The sequence below is a fragment of the Cupressus sempervirens genome, chromosome 3 (assembly GCF_028749045.1).
Source record: "Cupressus sempervirens isolate cs-2001-9-10 chromosome 3, ASM2874904v1, whole genome shotgun sequence".
NCBI lineage: Eukaryota > Viridiplantae > Streptophyta > Pinopsida > Cupressales > Cupressaceae > Cupressus > Cupressus sempervirens.
Genome location: NC_143120.1, coordinates 309,447,440 through 309,472,423, shown reverse-complemented (window position 1 = coordinate 309,472,423; position 24,984 = coordinate 309,447,440). Strand labels below are relative to the sequence as shown.

Genomic DNA, 24,984 nt, shown 5'->3' with positions numbered 1-24,984 from the left:
CAAAACAAGAACAACTAAGGAGAGATCAAAAGAAGAAACAAAAGGTTTGAACACAAAGTTTTCGTAAAAGTCTCTCACGAACTTGTAAATAGACAAGCAGAGCTTTCCAAATTAGTTATCAAGTTAGAAATAATTTTGAAGACCATTAATTTATTGTATATAAAGTTAAGTGATGCTGAGGTATTTACACTATAAAATCAACATTCCATTGATTTATTGAATACTAATATGAGAGAAAGTGTTATTTCGTTATGAAAGAATGCAAGTTCAAGCTCACTATCATATAATAAGTTGAAAACTAGTCAACAAAGATTAGCTGAGCTCATGGGTAGGGATAGTGACATCACACACAAGTTGATCTTCATTCAATTCTAGCTATTACCCCATTTGGAAATAATACAATGATAAATATCTATTACATACGATATTTTGGAGAAAGGTGCACATTTTGCATATGTTCAAAGGTTTCATTGATCTAGCTACCAAGCTACAAATACAGTTTTCAGTTTTGGAGAAGGCAAAGGAACAATGGAATAAAAGCTATGTAGGAATTCTAGCAAGCCATAAATTTTTTTTGATAAGCATCACCTAACCCTAGCAGCCTCAAGTGATCAATGACAAAAAAGGGGGAAATGAGAAGAATAAAGGGGGAAATGAGGAAAAAGGGAAAACATAAGTGGGAATAAAGGCATAAGTCAGAGACATTAGATTTTACAGATTCCAATTATAATCTCAGTGAGAGTATTTTTGAATGCAATGACTATGCATGACAAAGTGATTTTGCCACTAATGTCAAAGGAGGAGATTGTTGATTAGTAAGACTTTGTTGTTTATTAGTGTCCAAACACTTAGTCATTTACTAGGCAAGGATGACTAGTCATCACTGTAGCTGAGTCATTTAGTAAAGGTTGAGCATAATGAAGGACTTGTTTATTTTTCATTACACGTTGAATAAGCTAGTGATTGCCAAGAACCCCAGTTGAGATTGAGCGTATATGCAAGATAAGTTATTTTAGTGGAGATGAGTAAATTGCAAAAGATACTTTTTGCCAAGAAAATAGAGAATATATGTATATAGAAGTTGAGTGTCAGTATGAATGACAACGATGACTAAGCGTCAGCACATTCAGATGCCAAGCAGTTCAACATAAATGGGGAAAAACTTGAGGAAAAACAATGTTCTCAACACAAGTGTATCTATGGACCTAGGTGATTGTTAAAGGGAGGGCTAGAAGATCTTGCAAAGCTAGTTCTTACATAAACACTTCTTATATGTAAATATAATTGTTTAACTTATTTTAACAAACAAACTTAACATAAAAAATAACAAACAATTTTTTTTGAGATATAATTTATTTAAATTATTTTATCTAAGATATAATAACTCACAACAAATAATAACTTTATAGTAAATAGAAGTATGAGTACATGTTCTAAAACTAAAGGCATTGAAGGTGTTTCTAGATTGGATTGTGTTGGCCTTATGCATAATCAAACACATAAGAAACCATGTAGGTAAAATAAATACCAAGACAAAAAAAAAATATTAGATGTTTAATATGCATAATGATCAATTTGATTTTTAAGCTTTGTCATGATTTGATGTTTGAGATTGCTTGAATCATCTTGCATTTCTCTTAGGCCATACCAATTGCTCATCATTAAAATCGGTCTATTTATTAGAACATAACACCTTCGATGTAATTTTAAAAACATTACTTAAAAATTTAAAAATTATTATAATAAATACTAGATTATATAAATATTTTAAAATGTATTATTTAACATGACTGTAAAACATTAGAAGAAACATGTTAAAATTTTGTGATCAATCATCTAAAACACATAAGACACTAGACCTTGAGAACAATCAAGAAATTAAAAAAACTTTATGAAATGTAGGAAATATGTGATCTAAAAAGAAAGAAAGACACATTTTGAAAATTTTATTTGTGGTGGTCTTCTTAAATAAAATTATCTTTTGAATTTGACAATACAAATAATTTTTTTTTAAAATAAGAAAAAACTTTCACCATACAACGATCTCTCATTACAATATTCTATATTAAAAGAAAGAAAGACACATTTTGAAAATTTTATTTGTGGTGGTCTTCTTAAATAAAATTATCTTTTGAATTTGACAATACAAATAATTTTTTTTTAAAATAAGAAAAAACTTTCACCATACAACGATCTCTCATTACAATATTCTATATTGTTTTTTTTAAATAAGTTTAAAAAACTTACAATATACAAATAAAAAGGATAATTAAACAAACTCTATAACAAATAAAACTAATAATACTCTTAATAATAATAATATAAAAATAGTATAATAAGATTTATTTAAATTATACTATATCATTCATATTTTATTTTATTTTTTAAATTATGTACACACCTAAATTGCAAAGTTTATTTTAAAACTCCTTTATTAAAAAAATTAATTAAGAAAACATACATGATGAGATTTTGAAGACGTAAAGCAAGTGGATCACACTTATCAATGTTTCTTTCTTTTTCGCTTTACCACATCATATGATGACAACTCTGGTCCCATTCTTTGAACATCTCAGTATAATTGATCAACAATTCTTTGCATTACAATAGGAACTTCCCCTTCTTCTCCAACTTTCACCGTGGCCTTAAACCCCTTCTCTATTCTTGTGTTGTGTAGACTACATTCAGTATCATTCTCGGCAACTAACACTGTAATTAGATAATTCTTATGACTTGGGATCGGACAGAAATAGTAGCCTCGAGATACATGGTAGTAATCTTACTCTGGATGATGCTCGCCAATTTCATATCCAAATATTTCTGCAGCATATTTATGGATACATGGTAGTAATCTTACTATGGATGATGCTCACCAATTTCATAGTCAGAGGCATATTTATGGGGTTTTAGCATGCAAAAGCAAATGTATATTGGAGATAATTTTTCAAGTTCTCTGTCAATGTTATTTTCCACCCCCATAAGCCCAATTATAATGTATTAGGCTTGTTCTGATTTGTAGTCTTATATAAGCTCAATTACCAAGTACTCATTATTTTCTATTCTAATACTACAAATACTTCCAATCAATGTTAGGAGGATTGTACTTATCAATAATGTGGCAATATTGACCAATTGATCTCTTTAATGGGTTGTGACAATGACAATAAACTTAGAGAAATAGGGGAGAGGACTCAATACTTGAACGCGTTCCAAAAGTTGTGATAGGAGTTGTTCACTTGATACCTACACTTATTGACTTAGTGCTCAATTCTTTTGACAATATTGTACCAATACTTGTGACTTTAAAGTTGTTAGTACAATGCTAATTAACCAAAATTGAGTAAAATGTACCCTTAGCTATTAAAATTAACCAATAATGTGATGCCACATCATCTGTTCGACTATAGGTAACCTTTATGCACGACCATCAGTCTCACTTTTTATTTGGGTTGTTTTGGACAACTTTGCAAAAAGCATGCTAATGTGGCATCATAATAGGTGACGTGAACTTCAAACCTTAGTTATAAGTGGCAACTCGCCAATTAAGCTGATGTAAAAAATGGGAGCGATTTGAAATTTTTACGTAGGATTTTGATAAGCATGAAGTTAGGGTGTTCAAGTACTAGGTCCCCTCCCCTAGGTAAGTATATGGCCATATCATAAATTCTAGTTTAGGAATCTAGGAGGAATTTTTAAGTGGTTATGGGATCATTGTCATAGGATTGCAAACTCAAATTGAGCTATGCATGTCTTTTAAGAACATTCATGTTGTATGCTTTCTTCATTCCTCATATGCTTTGTTTAGTGCTCCTATCTTAACTTTTGTGGTATTGTTTGTGTCTAAAATTAAGGGTAATTTAGAGGAAATTGAGGTATCACACATAAAATCAGAGGTGGTTACAATCTTGGAACCATCAAGAGTATTATTGGATGATATATTGTTATATAAGCATCAGGTTCCTGTAATAGATGTGGGGGTAAATGGAACTAAAATTATTGAACATGAAATTATAAGATTATAGACCTTATTAGAAATTTTATATTGCTCTCAAATTATATTTTGGATTCACTAGTACTCAATACACCAAGTTAGGTTATGACTTTGTAAAACTATTAATATTGGGGAATCCATGGTTTGATCGATAAAACAACCCTTAGACACAAGGATCCTATGAAGAACTTTCAATATTTAAATAGACATTTGATATTGAATTGTCAAATGTGAAATGGTCTTTAGGCTTTTTACAGTTGATCATGCTATTTGTAATAATGTGACTTAAAGTTTTCTAAACTAAGTTATTTTATTTAGAAATTTTATATTGCTCTCAAATTAAATTTTGGATTCACTAGTACTCAATACACCAAGTTAGGTTATGACTTTGTAAAACTATTAATATTGGGGAATCCATGGTTTGAACGATAAAACAATCCTTAGACACAAGGATCCTATGAAGAACTTTCAATATTTAAATAGACATTTGATATTGAATTGTGAAATATGAAATGGTCTTTAGGCTTTTTACAGTTGATCATGCTATTTGTAATAATGTGACTTAAAGTTTTCTAAACTAAGTTATTTTATTTATACTATTTTGTACATTTGCATAATGGACTTTGTACAATAATAAAATAAAATTATTGGTATGGACAAGGAATTCTTATTCAAATCATAGGTTTGTATTCTAAAAATACATGGATGCATTTTTTTGGTTTTCAAAATCTTATAGTGTTCCAATTTGCATGCAATTATGTTTCTAATAATTGAAAAGAAATAATTGGAAAACTATTTATAGTAAGATCTTCATATGTTCTGAATTTCCTATTTTGTAAGCATTCTCAGTGTTGGAAGCTAGGTATAATCACCAATCACCAAATTTAAACAACAAAGACTAAATATTGCAAATTATAAAGACTCTAGCTGCCTTGTAGCTCTTGTTGAATTTAAATTTAATATAGAACATTAAATATTCTCACTTATAAATGAATTTTAAAATTAAGAAATGATATCATAATGCAATTTTCTATCTTTATTTCTATTGTCATTTTTTCTTTTTTTCTTTTTTCCTTTTTAGTGTTCAAAGATTGCTTATTCTTACAATTGTTTCACAAACATCATACATGAATTATTAACATGTCTCTGCATATGACAAAGTGACACTCCTAGTACAAGCAATTTGCCTTCAATTATAGGAACTGAATAGTAATTTATGTTAACCACTAAATATTATCATTCTCCTGAATATATTATAAATTATGTGTGTTGCTTCTGCAAAAGCAGAGAACAATCTTATATTTCTCTATTTGGATTTGGGTTAATATTAGCGATCCAATCTAGATAAATTACCCATTTGGTTTGTAGCTGAAAGATATTTAAATTTGCCTCAATTTGGTGCCAAATCTGGACTACCTGATCTGATAAAAAATCATTTTATGGATTGGCTTGTCAGGGTAGCTCAACATAAATACGTTTCATGGGAACCCAATTGGTGTATTTGAATGGAAAAGGTCCATCTCTTCAATATGTTGGATGAATCTAATTATGTTTCATTGAATACATCCATAAACCAAGTTTATCTTAAGCTCACTAGTGTGGCTTGTGTATACAAACATCAATTTTCATGCATATGACTTATTTTTCATTCTACAACACTATTCCATCTTGACCACACTTGGTCACAAATTGGGATCTTTAGTAGAAGCCTTGAAAATGCCATATATGCCATTGCTTATTTTAACTTGATTAGGTGCCCTCTAAGCTCTATTAAATCAAGGTTACTATTCTTCTTACAAATGATATTGTGAGGTAGGTCATATGGTATGACATTTCAAGAGCTACCATTGCAGGCATTGATCAGGACATAATATATGAATGTAGATCAATGGACATGTTGCCCCTCAACAAGTGGACTAATGAAAATGGACGTATTCTACTAATCAAGGATGGTATGTTTTTGCATTTTTGATTGAGTAACCATTAATTATGGAAGCTTTTTGAGGTAAATGGAAATATAATGTTGTTTCTGCAACGCAATGGCATATTAGATGTATTCATGAGTAACCTTATAAGTTTACATACACCATTTTAAGAGACACAAACTATGAAAAATAACTTTTCAAATTTTGACAATTTTATGCACATGGGTACTTGAGGGTGATCATTGCTAGGGTATGATGTGGGGCATTCAAATAAATGGTGAGAAAAATGAGACCATGCCTAGGGTAGACCTACCTAATTAGATACGCTCACACTGATAGTTCATTCCCACAATGAACAAAGTAAGAATTGGACTACCTTACAACGTTATATTGAATGCATCTGACAATTTTTATGTCAAAAGAAAATTTGTTTCCCTATGAAAAATAATTCATCTTGAAAATATGGGATATATTATTGTATAGGGGTATCACATGACCCTATAGGTTTCAACAAATCATTGACAAGTGGACCACAAAATGTGAGAAATAACAAGTACCAATATTTGACAAGTTTATGCACTTAGATAGCTTAGGGACCATCATCACCAATGTATAGCATTGAACATTCAAGTGAATTAAGAGGAAAATGAGACTATATATCTAGGGTTAACATTCCCAATCAGATGCACTCACATTAAGGGTACACACTCATGCCAAACAAAATGATAGGGTACTTTACAACTTTTACTAAATGTATCTCATGATTTTTTGTTAAGGAAAAATCAAGCAAAGTACAAAAACCGCTTTGAGTCTTGAAAATATGGGAATGTCTATTGTAGAGGGCCCAAACATGAACCTATAAATTCATAGATATTCTATAAATGTTGCAATTTATTATAAATAAATTGTTAAAGTTTGACAATTTTATGCACTTATGTTTTTAAAGGAGAAAATTGTTATGGTGTGTCATTTACCATTTGGGCAAGTTGAAAGATAAATAAGCAATAGACATATGGTAAACCCACCTAATTAAAGATGTTGGCACTAATGATTCAGACACACAAAAAATAAAATAGGGATGAAGAAAAAAGTTAAGGTGCATCTTCAAGTGTAGAGGAATATATGTATGTTTATTAGAATGACTAGATTTTCTCATAACTAGGGATGTATATGAAAGGAAAAAAAATGAGGTACATTAAGAATTACATGTTAACAATATTATGGTTTCATAAATGGATCTATAGTACTTGATAGTACACATCTAATTCATCTAGTATTGATTGAGGAAGGGTTAAACCCACCACGAGCATATAATTTTTTTTTCCCCCAAATCCATTAGCTAACATGAAGATACTATAGTAATAGAACCCAATGGCGTGTTGGATACCATTAGACTAATGCTTGTCATTCTTAACTTATTCCTTAACTAAAACCTATCTTACCCACGAAACCATAGATCCAGAATAACCCAAACACATGGAATAGAGATCATGATGCATATTCATAATAATAGACATATGTCTAATAATCATTCTAAGGTAACCAATATTAACATATCACATCAAATTGAAAAATAAAATATAGGCTATAAACACACAAGAAATATTATTGAAACGTAATAACAATGACACATAAGTAAAAAATTATAATAATTCCATAAATATGATTGATACATCTAATGCACGTAAATACCAACTTAAACAAAATTTTGAAAAATGTGGTGTATGATATCTCAAAATCTCTACATAATATACATGTGAAATAGTCATGTATTAAATTGAAAATATCCTTAAGTCATGAATATATATCTCTATGATATCCTAAATAATTGGTGAGTCATCAAAATAAATTCTGTTTGAAGTAGCCTTTATCTTTGAATGATCTTATATAGAAAGATCAAACCACAATTGAGATTAGTTAATTTTTATGAGTTGCAATCAAAGAAAATTAACATCAAATTTAATATACATTGAACTTCAAAATTGAATTCCCGATTACTTCAAGTCTAAATTTCCTATATTGTCGAAAGTCCTAACACATGCATGTGCTAGTGAAGGGATGCCATTAACATTTCAAATGTCAAAATATGTATGTTCACGAACATAAAATTTATACAAGTTATCATATAATTGTTACTGATAGGAACATATTTACCAAACACAAATTAATACAAAATTTTACCTACGTGGGCTTTTCTTCCCTCGCCAGTGTTGATGTGGTCAACAAGGATGTGAATCTCATTAATTTATGTCCACAAAAATGAAGAAACTATGTGAAAATATCAATCTATGTGAACATGCATAATCATTCTAAGTTGTTTAAACTCTCAATTCAACTAGATTTGTGTGCAACTACCTTTCCCCTGTCAGTGAATTCCATTGTACCTCCCTTGTACTAGGAGCTACCAACAAAAGTAAAATGAAATGAAAAAGTTAACGTAGACTCCATTTGATCTTATTACATATATTTTGAGGGGATGGATCTTAATTCTTAGTTCATACATTCCTTAAAAATAAAAGTAGATCAAGACTAGTTTTTAAATTACACAAATGATCTTTGAAATTCTAAAATTTAGATTTGAAATTGGATCCAAACCATCAAGTAATTGATAAGCATTAAACTTAGAATAAAGTATCTTATGTTCTATATTGGAATGTTGTGTTTGACGATAAGCCTCACTTTACTTTTAAAGTATAGTAAAAAATCCACATTATCACTGAAGTATAATCATGGAGCATCAATGTTGCATTGTTAGCTAATGCCATCATATTCAACATTAGCTACATGTTTTTATTAAAAAAGGTAGGAAGAGGGTCATAAACCCAAATGTAAAAAATTAGAGACCATCTCTTCTTTGGGCCATAATAGCCAGAAAGTAGAGAAGAAAACTCTAATCCTAGCAGCTAGTCCCACCTAGAACTTACAGTATCACTAATTAATCAAAACACACCATATTATTTGAATAGTTTAAGCCATCTAAACCTAAAGCTAACATAAGTCTAAACTGAAAACTAATAAACTTACAAACTAGAATAAAGTTCTTGCTACCCCAACAACAGTGGGGATCAAAATAGATAACAATAAAGTAAGATTAGCTCGACAACATCGAGAGCGTTGAAAACAATTTTTTTTTTTTAAACCATAATTAAAACCTAAAAACAATAGAGAACTAAAAAGTTCCAAACACAAAAAAGGGTTGCTAGGCCTGGTTGATTTGCTTGCATTCTTCAGTGAGGTACTTGATCTCCTCCATCTAGTTCTCGATTTGTTTGGCACTCTTTATCTTGTTGCACTTCTCCTCTTTGTTTTGGCTAGCCTTTCTAAGTTTTCTTTTCCCATTTATCACTCCAATCATGACCTTTCTCATCATTTCCTTCTGCACCTTATAAATCATGAAAATTGTCACACCTAGCTCAAGCCTAGTTATGGCCATATTGAACTTATTGTTAAGCACATCAATCTTCTCATTGGTACCAGTGAGAGTTTTTACACAATCCTTTCTTAAGTCTTCTGCAGGCTCTTGATGAGAGTAAGGGAGGCATCTTGTTCCTCTACCTCAATTTTATTAGAGGCTTTGAGGTCTAGTTCATTACCAAAAATTCCAAGATCAACCACCACTTTCATTTCTTTGGGAGACTGGGTTTCCTTCTTAGAATCCTCTCCATTTGCTTCAAAATCTGCATCTTCAAAGGAGCACCCACTAGCTTTCTCTGAAGTTTCCTCCACCTCTATCCCTTCCGCCTTGTACTCCATTTGAGAATTTTGGGAGTCCTCCTTTCTTTCTTCCTTATAGATCTTTCCTTTTTTGTTTTTGAGTCTCGTAGATATCCTTTCCCTAGAGCTAGTATTACCCTTATGATTCTTGGAGTCTATGGCTCTATCTTCCGTATCAAAATTAGAAAAATCCTCCCCTTTAATATTATCAATGTCAATAATGTCATCCATCATTATCCTTTTTTGGGGGATCCTAACATGGTTGAACTTAGCAGAGGGTATGTCTTATGGATTCTCGCATCCTAGTATATACCATATATGTTGACTTTGTAAGAAAACATAGGTGTAAGTGATTATTGCTTGAGGACAAGCAATTTGAGGAAGGGTGGATTGTCATGTCCCCTAATCATGATAGTGAAATAAAAGAGTTATAATATAAATACGTTACTTAGATAAATATAGTAATATTGAATGAAATAATAATACTATATTATCTATTAATAATAATATATGATAATTGTACATATAAATATTATATAGGATCATAAATTTAATATGTCATAATATCAAATGCAACATCTGAATAAGAAAGAGACTTATATAAAAATATAAATAAATAATATACAAATCATTATCATATAATATGATATTACATTATAATCATAATATTTAATAGAGAAATAAATTGTATATGATATGATTCACATATATAATAATATTTTAATATTAAAGTATCAATATAAATAAATGATAAATATAACAAAACTAATTTGAATAGACACATCCCTTCTCACAATGAAATATATAAATGAATACAAACACAAAGGAGAGAAATCATCAATTGTTTATGAAATCAAATGGTAAATATTTAAAAGATTGGGAAGAGGGATATTACACCCCACCTCTTCTAGAAATACATCGCCGCACTCCTTTGCAAGCAATTACAATTGTCCTTTTTTGCTTGTTGTGGTCAACCACACATCTACACGGCCCCATACAAGACCACTGCTCAAACACCAAAAGACAAAGCCCACGTTTTCTATTTTAATGCAATTTTCAAGGATAACAAGGGTTTTTTGTGATTTTTCATTAGAGATTTTCACAATCTTTTTTCTAGGCTGTCTCTATTTTCTATGAAACCCTAAATCTCGTTTTATTTGAATTTTGACAATTAGGGTTCTTTGTTAGTGCCCCCACCTTTTTCTGGAAATACATCGCCACACTTCTTTGCAAGCAATTATTGTTATCCTTTTTTGTTTACTGCGGTCAACCACACATTTGCTCATTCTTGTACAAGACCACTGCTCAGACACCAAAAGACAACCCCGTGCATTCCGTTTTAATGCAATTTTCAAGGATAACGAAAGTTTTTTGTGATTTTTCATTAGGTATTTTCACAAATCTTTTTCTACACTGCCTCTATTTTCTATGGAACAACAAATCTGATTTTATTTGAATTTTGACAGTTCCGGTTTTTTGTTAAAAACATATGGGAGATCAGCAGAAGATTTTGTTTTGACGAATTTTTTGGCATGTTCATCCAGTTTGTTTTCTTATGGTTTTCATTTTTCCAATATATTTTTTGCCTTCGTTTATGTGTCTTCACAAGGTTGACCAGCACCCTTTGTTTCTATGATGGCATCTTTGACCAACACTATGTTGGAAGGGAATCAATGGTTCAATGGTTGCAATTACAACTCTTAGAAGTAGAATATGATGACAATATTTGAGTATCATTGTCTTGCTAAGATCATTTTGGGTATGCACAAGCATGTCCTATGACAAAACAAACAATTCAAGATAGATGGGATGAACATAATCGGTAAGTTGTAATGCTCCTCAAACTTTCAATGAGAGATGATCACCTCCCTTAGGTGCTTTCTTATAAAACAACTAAAGATATTTGATATATCTTGAAGGATCTTTATGAGATGTCTGAAAAGAGTTGCACTTTCTTTCTGAAGAATGTGTAATTTTCTATCATGATGGATGAGTAGAGATCTCTTTAGGCACATTTGTTGGCAATCAAGAACCTATATGACAAGTTAGAGACTATTGGCCACAAGACGGAGGAAGAAGATATGGTAGTGATCGCGTTAAAAAGCCTACCCCAATCCTACAAGCACTTCAAAGAGACACTCAATATCACTTCTACCAATGTTGCCCTAACATTCTTTGATCTCTGTGACAAGCTTCTTTAGCAGGATAGAAGGAAGCAAAAGTTTGGAAATCATGCTAACTCCTCATCTTCTAAACAAGTGGCCTTCTCAACACAAGCCTGGGATAAGAACATGGGTAAACCTCAATTCTCACAGTTGAAAGGCTCATATGAGCCTTCGGCATCTTTAAAGAAGTGGTTAGTGTAATTATTGTCACAAGTTTGGTCACATAAAGAAAGATTGCAGGAAATGGTTGGCAGTCACTCTTCACACAAGGGTCTCAGCAGAAGGCCCCATCTACTCCCTGTTTAGATGAAGAGGTTGCCTCTTGTTCATTTTGACCAGCTCATATTATGGGACTATTTTAAAATTAATTCCTCCAAAACTATCTAAGTGGGTTTTCATAATATTTTCGCCTTAAAAAAATTCAGTTGGGTTTTACCGTTTCTTCTCAAAAATGAAGTTTGATATTCCTTGATATGTCTCTACTTCATGTTTGGTTTTAATTGATTTTTCACCTAGAAAAAGTTTGATGTTCTTTGATATTTGTCTCTGCTTCATGTTTGGTTTTAATCGATTTTTCACCTAAAAAATCATGTTTGGTTTTGGTCGATTTTCCACTTCAAAAATCATCTTTGGCTTTTGTAATATCATGTTCTTGCCTGGCGATCCATTTAAAAATTCAAGAAATTGCATATTTATTCGAAAACAATCAGTCAAATATATCATTGCATAAAAATTCAGTGAATTGGTGAATTTAAAGCCTGTAGGCATTCTTACGTTAGACCATTTTTACAAATTACCAATCTTCATGATCAAAATAAAACAGAAATGTAAACCAGCTTTCACAGCAACCTTAAACAATTATTTCAACCATAGCATAAAAAACTCTTCAAGTAGCTCACAAGGAAACCAAGACCAATGAGTTGCTACTGAGTTTTTAAAGATAACTCACCGTAAAAAATGCCAAACAAATCTTCAAAAACTCACAAATAAAAATGAAACCCAGCGAAGTAAGAGAAAGGGCCAACCTATCCATTATAACAAAGTCAAATTCAGAAAGGTTGTTTACGATTTCATTTGAATGGTCATCAAACTGCCATCAGGCAACAAACATAAAAAGCACTTTTCTTTTTATCTTTTTTCTAATTTTTTTAATTTTTCCTTTAACAACATTGCATTAGTTTGAGTGCTTAACTTGGACTTGGTGGTGGGAGCTCCACCCCTTGACCCCACATTATATCACAATAAAGAAAATGCCAAGAATGCTGTTCTTCAGCCCTGCTGAGGACTTCCACTCCCAGATTTCTACTCTTGTTTTTAAAGCAAAAAATAGAATTTTAATTGGGCCCATGTTTACCACAGATGAAACTTCCAAAATTACAATTACAGATTTTAGTCTATAATCATATGACACTACGATGGGCATTCAACTCATTTTCTTATCTATAAATGAATGAAAACTACATAGGAATTCTGTAAACTCAGTTTTATGAACGCTTTTAAAAATTATTTCAAAATTTTTGCCAGCTTTTGGTAAATTTCTTTACAAGTCCCAAGTCTGAAACAAATTGTAGGCCTGCTGAGGTTTTTTCAGGTCCAAGATTTTTGAACAACAATGTCAAGTGTGTTAAGAACAGGATTTAGCTCATAGTACTTCAAGTACCTCGAATTTGAGATGTAGTCATTTGTTCATTGTCCTGAATAGAAATGTTGTGTAGTATGTACAAAATTTTGATTTCTTAGTATGCTCTTGCAATTTTTCAGTAATATTAATTAGATCTTAATACTATGTAGTTTTCTAAGTGAAATGTCATTTGTTGAAATTAGGATAATGACTGAAACTGATTAAGATGTGTGTTCATATTTACTACTTGTCCCTAAACATCACTGCAACTAATCATCAGAAAAAACAAATATCAAGCACAAAACTTCGTACCTGGGAGGATTCCTGTGCAAAAAATTAGCAACGTCAGATTTTGAAGGCTTGAACAAGGAAAGCCTAGCTGCAAGGGCTACCTCAAAAGGAACAGAACCACCCATTGCCCTGCATCAAAATTCATTACCCTTATGACTCCACAAACTTCACACAACAAGATAAGCCTAGCAAACAAATTAAATTCACCTTGCAGTCCAAGCTGCAACAGCTTCCCCTGCACCGCAAAATTCTGCCAATTCATCGATCCCCTCATCTATGCAGACAGTGCTATCCACATCGAAGCAAACAGCATCAGCATTGCGCCAAACCTTCAATACCTCTGTGATAGAAAAAATCAATGGATATAAATGAGATTCCAATGTAGAAAGTTGAAACAACTTTACTGTCAACTGAGCACATAAACAAAAAGCATCATAACACTTCATGTTGAAATTAGGTCAATGGGACTTCAAAAAGCAGTAATAAATTGATTGTTTCAATCACTTTTCACAAGGGTCACTAGCCATTCCATCACTCCCTTGGGGAAAATGCCTCAAGCCCCCTAGTAATGGAAGGATGTGCAGTCTATAAGGAGGTTAAAACATGCACAATATGCAGCACATATACAACATCTTGTAAGTGCAAGATGCTGATGCAATCTTGCACATCAAATCTGTCTGCAGTTTGCTTTCCATATTCATAAAAAGGTAAAGTTCTTCACCATCACTTCCTTACACTTCCTTGAGCAGGCATTCCAACTTGCTCTAAAGGAAGAAACAAACCAGCAAAATGGATCTATGAAGCACAAATTTTGCAACTCAAGAAAAGTGTGTTTCTACTGCACCTGCTAGCTCTTCTTATCCTGTCATCCCATCATTGAAATTTTCTAAAAATTCTTCCCAAGGTGACTGCACTAAGTGTTAAATTTCATCATCCAGTATTGATGGAAGATTTACTTAGCACTAATCACTTAAAATCCCATAAAACAATGGTGTGTCCTTGACACAAATGAGCTACCACATAACAGTTGTCAAATAATACACAACGAAACAACTGAAGAAGCACAAAAAAGAGTCTGGAAATCACAATCTCTTTGATATGCAAAAGAATTACATGCATTACAGACCACAACTAAATGTATGGTACTCGACTAATTTGTGCTATCCCACCAGCAATACTCAGCCTACTTGTAGGGACTCTTTGTATTATAATCCATCTCCTATTGTAGTCACAAATAGATGATTTGTAAGAGAGATAAAATTGTTCTATCCTTTCTCATCAAGAGTTCCCTGTACATTTGAGCCTGCTGGATTAACAGTTATGTCTTCTCTGTTTTGGTCAAGATTTTCCTTAGAGGAGTCGTTAGTTTTAACCTTGGGGTTCAAATCCTTGTTAGATTCAGCATTAAATTCTTCCTTCTGCAATTTTCTCAGAGCAGGACAGTCTCTGCAGGTGTATCCATTTAGCTTGCGATAAAAGCAAGTATTCAAGTTGCCAAGGAGGGAAAGGTCTCATGAAGAATGATCTTCATCAATTTCTGAAACAATATTTTCAGGAAAATCAATTTCTGCTTCTAATGCTATTAATACCCTAGCATTGAGAGGGGATAGGGTAACCCTAGAATCTTCCACCTGCAGTATTGAGCCCAGAGTTTAAGAATTTGTGTAATGAAGGGCCAAAATTCTGGCTGAAGATGTTTCAATTCAACCCAGTTAGGGGTTAAGCAGGCAACCACTTATTCACAGTTGCCTTTAGGGGGCCATGGGAATGCACAGAAAGGAGATTTTCCAACATTCCAATAGGCTATTTTCAATATTCTCTGTTGTATGTTATTATACTTAAAAACAAAAAAAATCCTTAGCGAGCCAGACTGCAGAAGCTTACATACAAAACCATCTTTTACCCCACACATTTGCAAGCCAGTCGTTGGAGAATTTTCTAGAATAAAAAGACTCATTGCTCATACAAACAAAAAAATTGGCAATATTTTTGAGCCATGACTGCTCATTCTTAATAGCTTGCACCATATCCTGGTTAAGAGAAAGGGATAAAGTTTTAACAGTAAAAGGAGGGCACATACCATTTACTCCCCCTCCTGGCTCTGCAGCATGGAACTCACCTCTCCTTCCACTTCCATCAGGGTCAGGTTCCAGTAGTCCTCTGTTTTCCACGTAGGAATTGTAAACGACTCCATCAAACTCGGCTAACAAGGGGCAAAGAATCGCAGATTTCTCTACAAGAATCGCTTTGTATGAGGGGTTTTTACTCTTCTGTTCCAACTTTTCATGTACAACAGCTGTCTCCCTTTTCTTGGCACCACAGACAGTTGGAGGGAAATGAAAGAGAAGATTTGGATGATTCTCTGTGAATCTTCACAAGGATTCTAATCTCTATTAAAGGAATCATTTCATAATGTTAAAGACCACAAAACTGCAGCAGCACGGTTGGAGGAAGAACTTGCAGGTTGCTCTGGAGATCACTCAGGGAAGATTGTATGCAGTTAGCTAGCTGAGAGTTGGAAGATAAAAGAAGACAAAGAAGAATTTATAAGTGTGTTTATGGTGTTCAAGACAGTCACGAGATCTGCAAGATAAAGAAAGACATCAGACTTCAAATGAGCAGTGAAGCCAAGGAGGAGGGACGGCATGAAGATTTGAAAGTTTGTAGGCATGAAGAGCCTAGAAACATTGTAACATACCTGAATTTTGTCTCTTATTGTAACCTTCCATATATGTAATTATTCTTGAAGGATTTTTTATTTAAGTTTGTTTCAAATGCGTTTATGTGGATGGCATGATACGTAAAGGCTGCAAGATAGGGCAGTTCCATTCGACCTCCCAATCTTGACTATATGAAGTTATATCTAAACGTAAAAGGGCAATGCTTACCTGCTCACAGCACATTCCCATTTGAACAAATTTTTAAAAAGCCATGGAAATCAGAAAAACACTAACCCCATTTTGCCCGTTCTAAGACTAAGGTAAATTCATGAACAAGTTTGTGATGTATATATCCCACTATAAAACACTCCACAATATACTAATTTGAATTGACCTAGTAGAACAAAACTCATGGTTTGGATCCTTCGTTCGAGGAGCTCCTTGTCATATTGCAGCAGATGTAGTTCCATCTCAATGACCACACTCGCCAATATTTTTACAGCATTAATGTTTTCCTGTGATTGGTTTCATTATGACAAAGCTGCTCCAAAATTGGCTTGGTTCAAAGATGTAGAGTTATCTATGTTGAAGAATTACCTGACAAGCTAATTTTACTGCACAATCTAGGTGGGATGCTGGCATGTTCTGTATTGTGTATGGGCAACGCTTTTTCAAATCCATTTATAGCAGTTGTGATACGTATAATGCGAGAAGTAAGGCAATATGCATTGTTTCAAGCCATGCATCTATTCACAAATGTGTACACTACACACATAACTGTGAATATGTAAACGTGTGTGTACATATAAAAAGAACACCCAAAAGCTAAGATTTATATCTTTCTGGGGTGTGTACACTACACACATAACTGTGAATATGTAAACGTGTGTGTACATATAAAAAGAACACCCAAAAGCTAAGATTTATATCTTTCTGGGGTGTTTAAAATTTCACACCAATGGACAAAATAAAGTAAAGAAATCTCAGTTTACTCCCAAATTGACTCAATCAGTAAGAGATCTACCTTGCGAAGGCGACGTTTTGGCTGTAAACGGCAATATTTGACTGGCTTCGGCTCCAAGGGCACGCATTAGGTGACATGGTGCTCTCTTCTTTGTCTCTGAAGAGACCCACTTGTAGCTCCTCGTAGCAAAGATTGATGTTGAAAAATGGCAGCGATCTGATTTGGGTAAGCGCACAGGGCTAGATAAAATTAGCCCAATAGACTGTCTAGGGCCAAGCAGAGCAGATGAGTCGGAGGGATTGCAGACAAGCATCCTGCTTATCCCTGCCATGTCTAGTATAGAAAGGTATGTGGCTGGTTTTAAAACCTTCGATATTAGGGGAAAATCATATAATCATATTTCCTTGAATCATGATCACTTGAGTGGATGTCAGTGCAGGGCAGAACAAGGCATTTTTAAGGATGCTAAATTCTGATTTGAACTTCGGGTGAGCGTGTATGATTTGAGCTTCCAAGAGGCTTGAGCCCCCTGTATGCCATCTCACCAATTCCCGGTATTCTCCCATGATTCATAAAAAGTTGGTGGAGTAGGTGAAATGGCATTTGAGCACCTTTTGAAAATGTTTCCAATGTGGGGTTTTATTAATTGGTTGGGATTTTATTAATTGGTTGAAGAGCGAATTCTTTTGCCTGAATTACATCTCGCTATCCAACAACTACAAATTGACCTTTGACCTCCCATCTTCCATCTTCATTGTTGATTCTAATTATAGAGAAGGCATTCTACGCATGTAAAAGATCTTGCAATGGAAGAGGATTGAATACTTCTACGGTAAATCTATAGTATAATGATCAATCCCCTATTTGGAAAGTTATTTGACAGCATGGTAGAACGGAAAATTAGCAAATGGGCTAAAACAGAAGGTAAAAGAGCAAAGGGACAAATGGGATTTAGACCAAACACTCTACTATAGATCACAAGATCACTCTCAGATATTTGATAGAGAAAATTTGGAACACCCAAGGGATCGAGTCTTTTTGTTGCTTCGTGGACTTTAAAAAAGCATTTGGCATAATGTCACATGACAAACTTTGGGATAGAATGGAAGAGTTAGAAGTCCCGAAGGAACTTAGGACTATTGTTCACAAATTATATGAGCAAGTTAAAGCTAAAATCAGAACAACACAAGGGTTATTTGAAGATTTTGGTAGCAATATCAGGGTTAGACAAGGATGTTTGCTATCTCCAACCTTATTTGGGCTTTACATTGACAAGTTAGAAGAATGGATAGACAAGACCAATGCTGACAAGGTGCAGCTAGCTCAATTTGTGATAAGATTGCTCCTATATGCAGATGATCTCATCATACTTGCTAAGATGGCTAAGGGTTTGAAAGAACACTTGAAAGTGCTAGAAAGTTTTTGCCAAGAGGTGGGAATGCAAGTGATCACTAGCAAAACCAAAGTTATTATCTTTTCGCTGAAAAAGAATAGGGATATACCAGACGAGTTCTTGTTTGATGGTAATCTACTAGAGATTGTGAAAGAGTAGAAATACTTAGGTATAGATTTTCAAAACAAACTCAATTGGGATACATGCAGATCAAAAAGGATTCAAGGAGGTTGGAAGGCATTATATTCTCTGCAAAATAGGTGTAGGAATGCAAAATAATGGGATTGGGCGAACATGAAAACTCTTTTTGGTCTACTAGTCACTCTAGTGATTCTGTATGGGTGTGAAGTTTAGGGCAGCAGTATGTCCGAACAGAAATGGCGACAGGTAGAAAGAATTCAAAAACACTTCATTACATGCAATCTCAAAGTCAAATCTATGGTGCCCTATGAGATCTTATTGACCGAGATAGGTTTTTTTTTCGTTAGAAGTCGTTGCATTGCTCTGGATGCTAAGTTATTTGAAGACAACCAAGGTTTGGAAAAACATAGTTGGTCGTAGCTAGTCATAGATGAAAAACTTGTTAGGCGAAAAGGCACGTGGATAAAGCAAAATGACAAGTGGATGCGAAAATGGGATGTTAACATCCATACTTGTTTGGATAGTAATAAGGAGATAAAGAAATATGTCATGGAAAAATTTTGCAATATCATCTAGACAAAACACAAGGGGGAAAAAAATTCTTACTATAGTAAATAATTTAATCCCACTTCTAGTCATGAGGAAAAGGCATATATAAGGGCAACTATTAATTGGAGAGCAAAAGTGTTCATAGCGCAAATCAAAACTAGTTCACACAAGTTGAGGTGTGAAATAGGTAGATGGCAAGTTCCAAAAGAAGAGTGGTCAGACAAAAATTGTTTATTCTATAATATGAGGATGGTAGAGACGGAGCACCACTTTGTCAAGGAATGTCCAATGTACAGTGACATCAAATCGAGGTATGCAGGGCTATTAGAGAACAAAGACTTGAACTACGTATTTAAGGAGGATCAAGTGAAGAGAATAGCGGCTTTGATTATCAAAATCTAGCATTGGAGAGACAAGTCAACCAAAAACCTATAGCTAGATTGGTTTCTCTCCTTCCTGGGGAGATTTCTTGTGTGGGTCCCATAGGCTATTCTAGCCTCATGGATGTTATTAAAATCTTTCATTCTTTCATTCACGAAGAGTGTAAGGTAGCCAAGTGAGTTTATAAGAGGGAAAAATTGAGCGAAAAATTAGAAGTTATATATTAAGTTGATTCAAGGAACAATTACAAAAATAAAGTTATGTTAATGCAAGGAAGAGGGAGTTAATAAATTTTGGCAAATAAAATCTTAAAGGTTTTTTTCAAAGGAATTTGTTGAAGGGACTATAACAAAGGGAAAAGTAAATATAGAATAATATTACAAATGTTCAATGGTTAGAGTATGAACTGAGATATCTTATGAGTAGGGGTGCAGGGAGGACTCTCTCCTTATTATAAACACGTCCATGTAATTGTTCACAATGAATGACATCAAACTAGGAATACAAAAATTGGTAGGTGTAACGCCTCATTCAGGAAGCCAAAAGAAATAAACCTAATATGTTACAAAGTTTCACTAAATTACTTTTTTTCTAATAAGTTTAAACAACATCAAAGTAACAATGCAAAAGCAATATAGACATACACATCATTTACACATAAGTAATACAAATACAAATTTCATTCCTCAAGGGTTCTTTCGCATTGAGTCACATTTATGAACTTTTATTAATAGTTTAAGTCTTGAATGCAATGCCCGTAAACATAAATGAATGACAGATATCTAATTTAACAAGAACATACATAAGAACACCCAATATGATAAAGTACATCCAAATAACATCATCCACTACACATGTCACAAGTTATGTAATAATAAATATAAGTACACCAATATAGAGTACAATATCCCATAGGATCTCAAATACAAGATACACAATACACATATAACATTGAATATAAGTCTCCAAGACAAGAATAAGAATGATAAAGGTGCAACTGCATCCTCGAACATCCAACATTTGTCAATCTAAGGGAGACCAAAATAATAAGAAATCACTACCTCCTGACCACGCAATCACCTAAAAGACTCTCACTCCCACCATGTAGGAGAGACAATGTATGATCCACACACAAATAATCAAATCACAAAACAATCCTAGGCAAGGGATCCTGATAGACAAATATACCTCAAGGGTAACTCAAACTACAGATAAAGAAAAGATAACTAAAGTCAAAAAGCCAAACCAACATCACATACCAAAATCAACAACAGATACCAAGTACAAATCAAATATTAAAATAAAAAAGATAAAACCACCTCTAAATCAATGTCAAGTGTCACGAGCACAATAATCAATAGATAACAACTATCATCAATAAAAGTAAACCACCAATCACTAACTCCAATAATAAAAATATCATCAATGAATAATTGACACTTGTCAATAAAAGTCAATTGTCAACAACAACTGGTATCCAATCAATAAGTAATAACTCACAGTAAATATACCATAAAAAATATCATCCAACAAGTACACCACCAGAGGCAAATATAAAGAAACCATGAAGGAGACTCAGACTACCTACTATGGAGTGTCATCACATGAGTCAACTCTAAGGTTACGAGGAAACTAGTCGTACCTCTCAAGGTATCATCTCATTCTCGTCCTTAGCCTATACAAACACTCAAGGCATAGACAAGCCAAAATCTTTGTCTTTTTAATTTATCTCAAGGCATGAGGGAGGAAAGTATTTTAATTACTATATTATCAATTGTGACATTACTTACAATGAGTTACTCTGGTAGCCACTTTGGGCTTTGGCCCCCATTTCAAGTCACTCTCGTAGACATGCACCTAGACTACTTTCCCATTACTCGCAAATCACAATTGTGTCCCACACCACAAAAATAATATTGATCAAATTTGGTTCCTTAACGAGCAACCAAAAAATAAAACTAGTTCTCAAAACTCAAGTTCTCATAAATGCTCATCAAAATAAATCTCAATTTCAATCATAAAATATACCATGACATCCTAACTTGGCTCACTAAACAACCCACAACGAAAATCATCACAAAAACAAACATCAAAAGACTATAAATAAAATATTTAAGAAAAAACATAATTTTCAACCATATGATATAATTCCATCATTTTCTATGTTTAGATTGAGCTATAAAAATGTGTTTAAAAAATATAGTAAGAATATACGTGTTAGTATAAATTGTTATGCTAATATACTTATAGTTATTTAAATAAATAAGTATTTAAATGTTAAATCTCTTTGTGCATATAAATTATCATACAATATTATTATGTTATTGATTTAAATAATCTTAAATCATGAATGATTTAATTAATAACATAAATGTATATTAATAGATTAAATATTGATATCAATTCTATTTGTAAAATATTAATATGACTTCTATCTAAGTCTAATATTAATATTTATTTTTCCTTTTATTCATAATAAAAATAGAGATAACTTAAACTTGAAATTATAATCTTAATTAAGTTAGTTAAAATTTCTCTCATAATATTTAAATATTCATAATTAGATTATATAGTGAACTCCACTATAACTTAAACTTGAAATTATAACTTAATTAAGTTATTTAAAATTTCTCTCATAATATTTAAATATTCATAATTAGATTATATAGTGAACTCCACTATAACTTCTCTTAAAATATAACAATGTCACAAATATATATTTATTAACTTATAACTCCACTTGCATTAATAAATATATAACAAATTAAAACCCACTAATAATTTTTAAAAAGAGTTAATATTAAAAAAACTAACTTATAAAAAAATAAGTACTACTTATTTATTTCATTTTTCAAAATAAATAAATGATAAAGTTTAAGTTAATTTATGAAATTAACAACTAGGGGAGAGGACCCAGTACTTAAGCGTGTTCCAATAGTTGTGATAGGAGTTATTGACTTAACACCCACACTTATTGATTTAATATCTAACATTTTTGACAATATTGTACCAATAGTTGTGACTTTAAATTTGTTCTTGCTAATGATGATTAGTCATAAGTGAATGAAAAGTGTCCCCTTTCTCAAAAAACAACCAATAGTGTGATGCAACATTAACTACACAAGTATGGGGGTCTCTAATGCATTTTGATTGGTCTCACTTTTTTTTTGAGTTGCTTTAGACACTTTGGCAAAAAAATGCCGATGTGACATCATATTTGATGATGTGGCTCTGAAACTTTAGTTATAAGCAAGGGACTTGCCAAGTAAAGTACTATAAAAAAATGGGAGTGATTTGAAATTTTCACATAAGATTTTGAGAAGCACGAAGTTAGGGTGCTCAACTACTTGGTCCTCTCACCTAAACATTTAAAAAAAATATTTTTTTGTGTTATAAATAAATCTGAAAATTAAATTATATTTTTATAAAATAAAAATAAACATACAATTAGTATTTGTGGATGTCTTTGATCTCTCAAATCATGCAACCATAATATACTTTGTTTTCTATCTTTAGTATATTTGTTTTAACATGCATGTACAAATTAAGTTACAACATACTTTCCTCTCTATTAATCTTTTGTCTTTCTAATAAATTTTACAACCAAATTATTTTAGATATAAGAAGAATATTTATCATTATTCATAAAATTCATGATAATCACATGGTTTTAATGACAAATTTAAAGTTCAAACTCTAGTTGTTCAATTTGTTGTTTTCTTTCAAATTTCTATAATCAAAATTTTCCTAAATTATAAAGGGTTTTAAAAGAATACAATCATAATGACTTTCTAAATTCTACAGTTTCCTGATCAATAAGTTTTCTTTTTTAAAATCTACAACATAATTCTTTATCCAAAAATCAATACAATAAATTAATAAGCATTATGCAAGCATCGAGGAAGACATGAAGTAGATAGATCTTTCAATAAAATTCTACAATGGATTTTCAAACCCTACCTCAAAACCACAATTAAAATCTGAGACAATTTGTGAATGCACGCAAATCCAAACCTTCTTAAACTTTCAACAATTCTTTTGCTCCAATTTTGAATTTTGCTCTCCAAAACTTGTGTGCCCCTGAATGAACTACAAACCCTATACTAAAGAACCATAACACTAACTATGATTTCTATTCTCCAATTATAAAAAAGTATTAAACAACAATTATTTTAATTGTTTAATCCTTTGATGCGCACTTAAAGAACTTTTTTATTAAAATATATTTTCTTTTCTTTTCCTTAACTTTACTAATTAGTGCAAGCACTATTTATAACATAGTTTATTATTTAAATTAATAATAATAATTAAAACTTGTTATTTAAATGCAGCTCTAATTTAATTATTATTAAATAAATAATTATAATGAAGCAATATTAAATCTTTAATCTTTTAATATTTAAACATTTTTTTAATCCAACTTCTTAATTTGGACTTTTGAATTAAACCTTTTAAACTAAAGTACATATTTAATTAATTTATAATTTATTAAATATCATCATATTTTAATTTCTCTTTAACCAATTTCTCAAATTAAACTTCAAAATTAAAGCATTTATTTAATTAGTTTTTTATTAATTAAATATTTTCATATTTTAATATCTTCATTTTAATCAAATAATATTTAATGATTCTCAATACTATACGATTAACCCAAATATTATAGTTAAATTATTTTATCAAATAAATCACATAGCCAAATCCACATAAAGCAACATTATCACAATTGACCAAAACTCAAAATCAAACAACATAAACAAAGATAAGCTCATGGGTTTAAAACGGGTAGGCAGTCAAATACATGTCCTCCTTCTCAAGTTAAGTAATTAAGCTATGGTTGGGATTGGACCTAAACATTACCTCCCCATTCTTACCATTGAGGTATTGCGATAAGGTGTGCTCATCTTGTCAATTCAAGGAAGTTGATGCCCAATACTTATAAATATATATAAAAGATGAGCATGTACATGTGCATATATATCCAAGTTAAACAAACAATGGTGAGGAGTGGTGCATCGTGTAGATCTCAACTAACAAGTGACTACGACTCCCTCCCTCGACCATATCAGACATGTCAAACATAAATGTAAAACAAGCATATACACCATACACATGCAGGTATGAGGTAAGTATAGTAGAAAATCCTAAATATAAATAACATCATTTTCTAACATGACCATCTCATCATC

The 24,984-nt window shown here is 32.2% G+C and overlaps 1 protein-coding gene across 1 annotated transcript in view; it reads right to left on the bottom strand.

Annotated features, from left to right (window-relative positions):
* The window catches only part of PSP (3-phosphoserine phosphatase), a 69,263-nt gene extending 51,299 nt beyond the window's left edge, over positions 1 to 17,964 (bottom strand). The window contains exons 1-3 of the mRNA XM_089819632.1: positions 17,392 to 17,964; positions 13,915 to 14,047; positions 13,729 to 13,836 (exon numbers count right to left, since the gene is read on the bottom strand). Of these exons, the coding sequence (XP_089675758.1) occupies positions 13,729 to 13,836; positions 13,915 to 14,047; positions 17,392 to 17,662 (512 nt within the window). The 5' untranslated portion in view covers positions 17,663 to 17,964. The remainder of the gene's footprint in view (positions 1 to 13,728; positions 13,837 to 13,914; positions 14,048 to 17,391) is intronic.
* Positions 17,965 to 24,984: the final 7,020 nt, after the last annotated feature.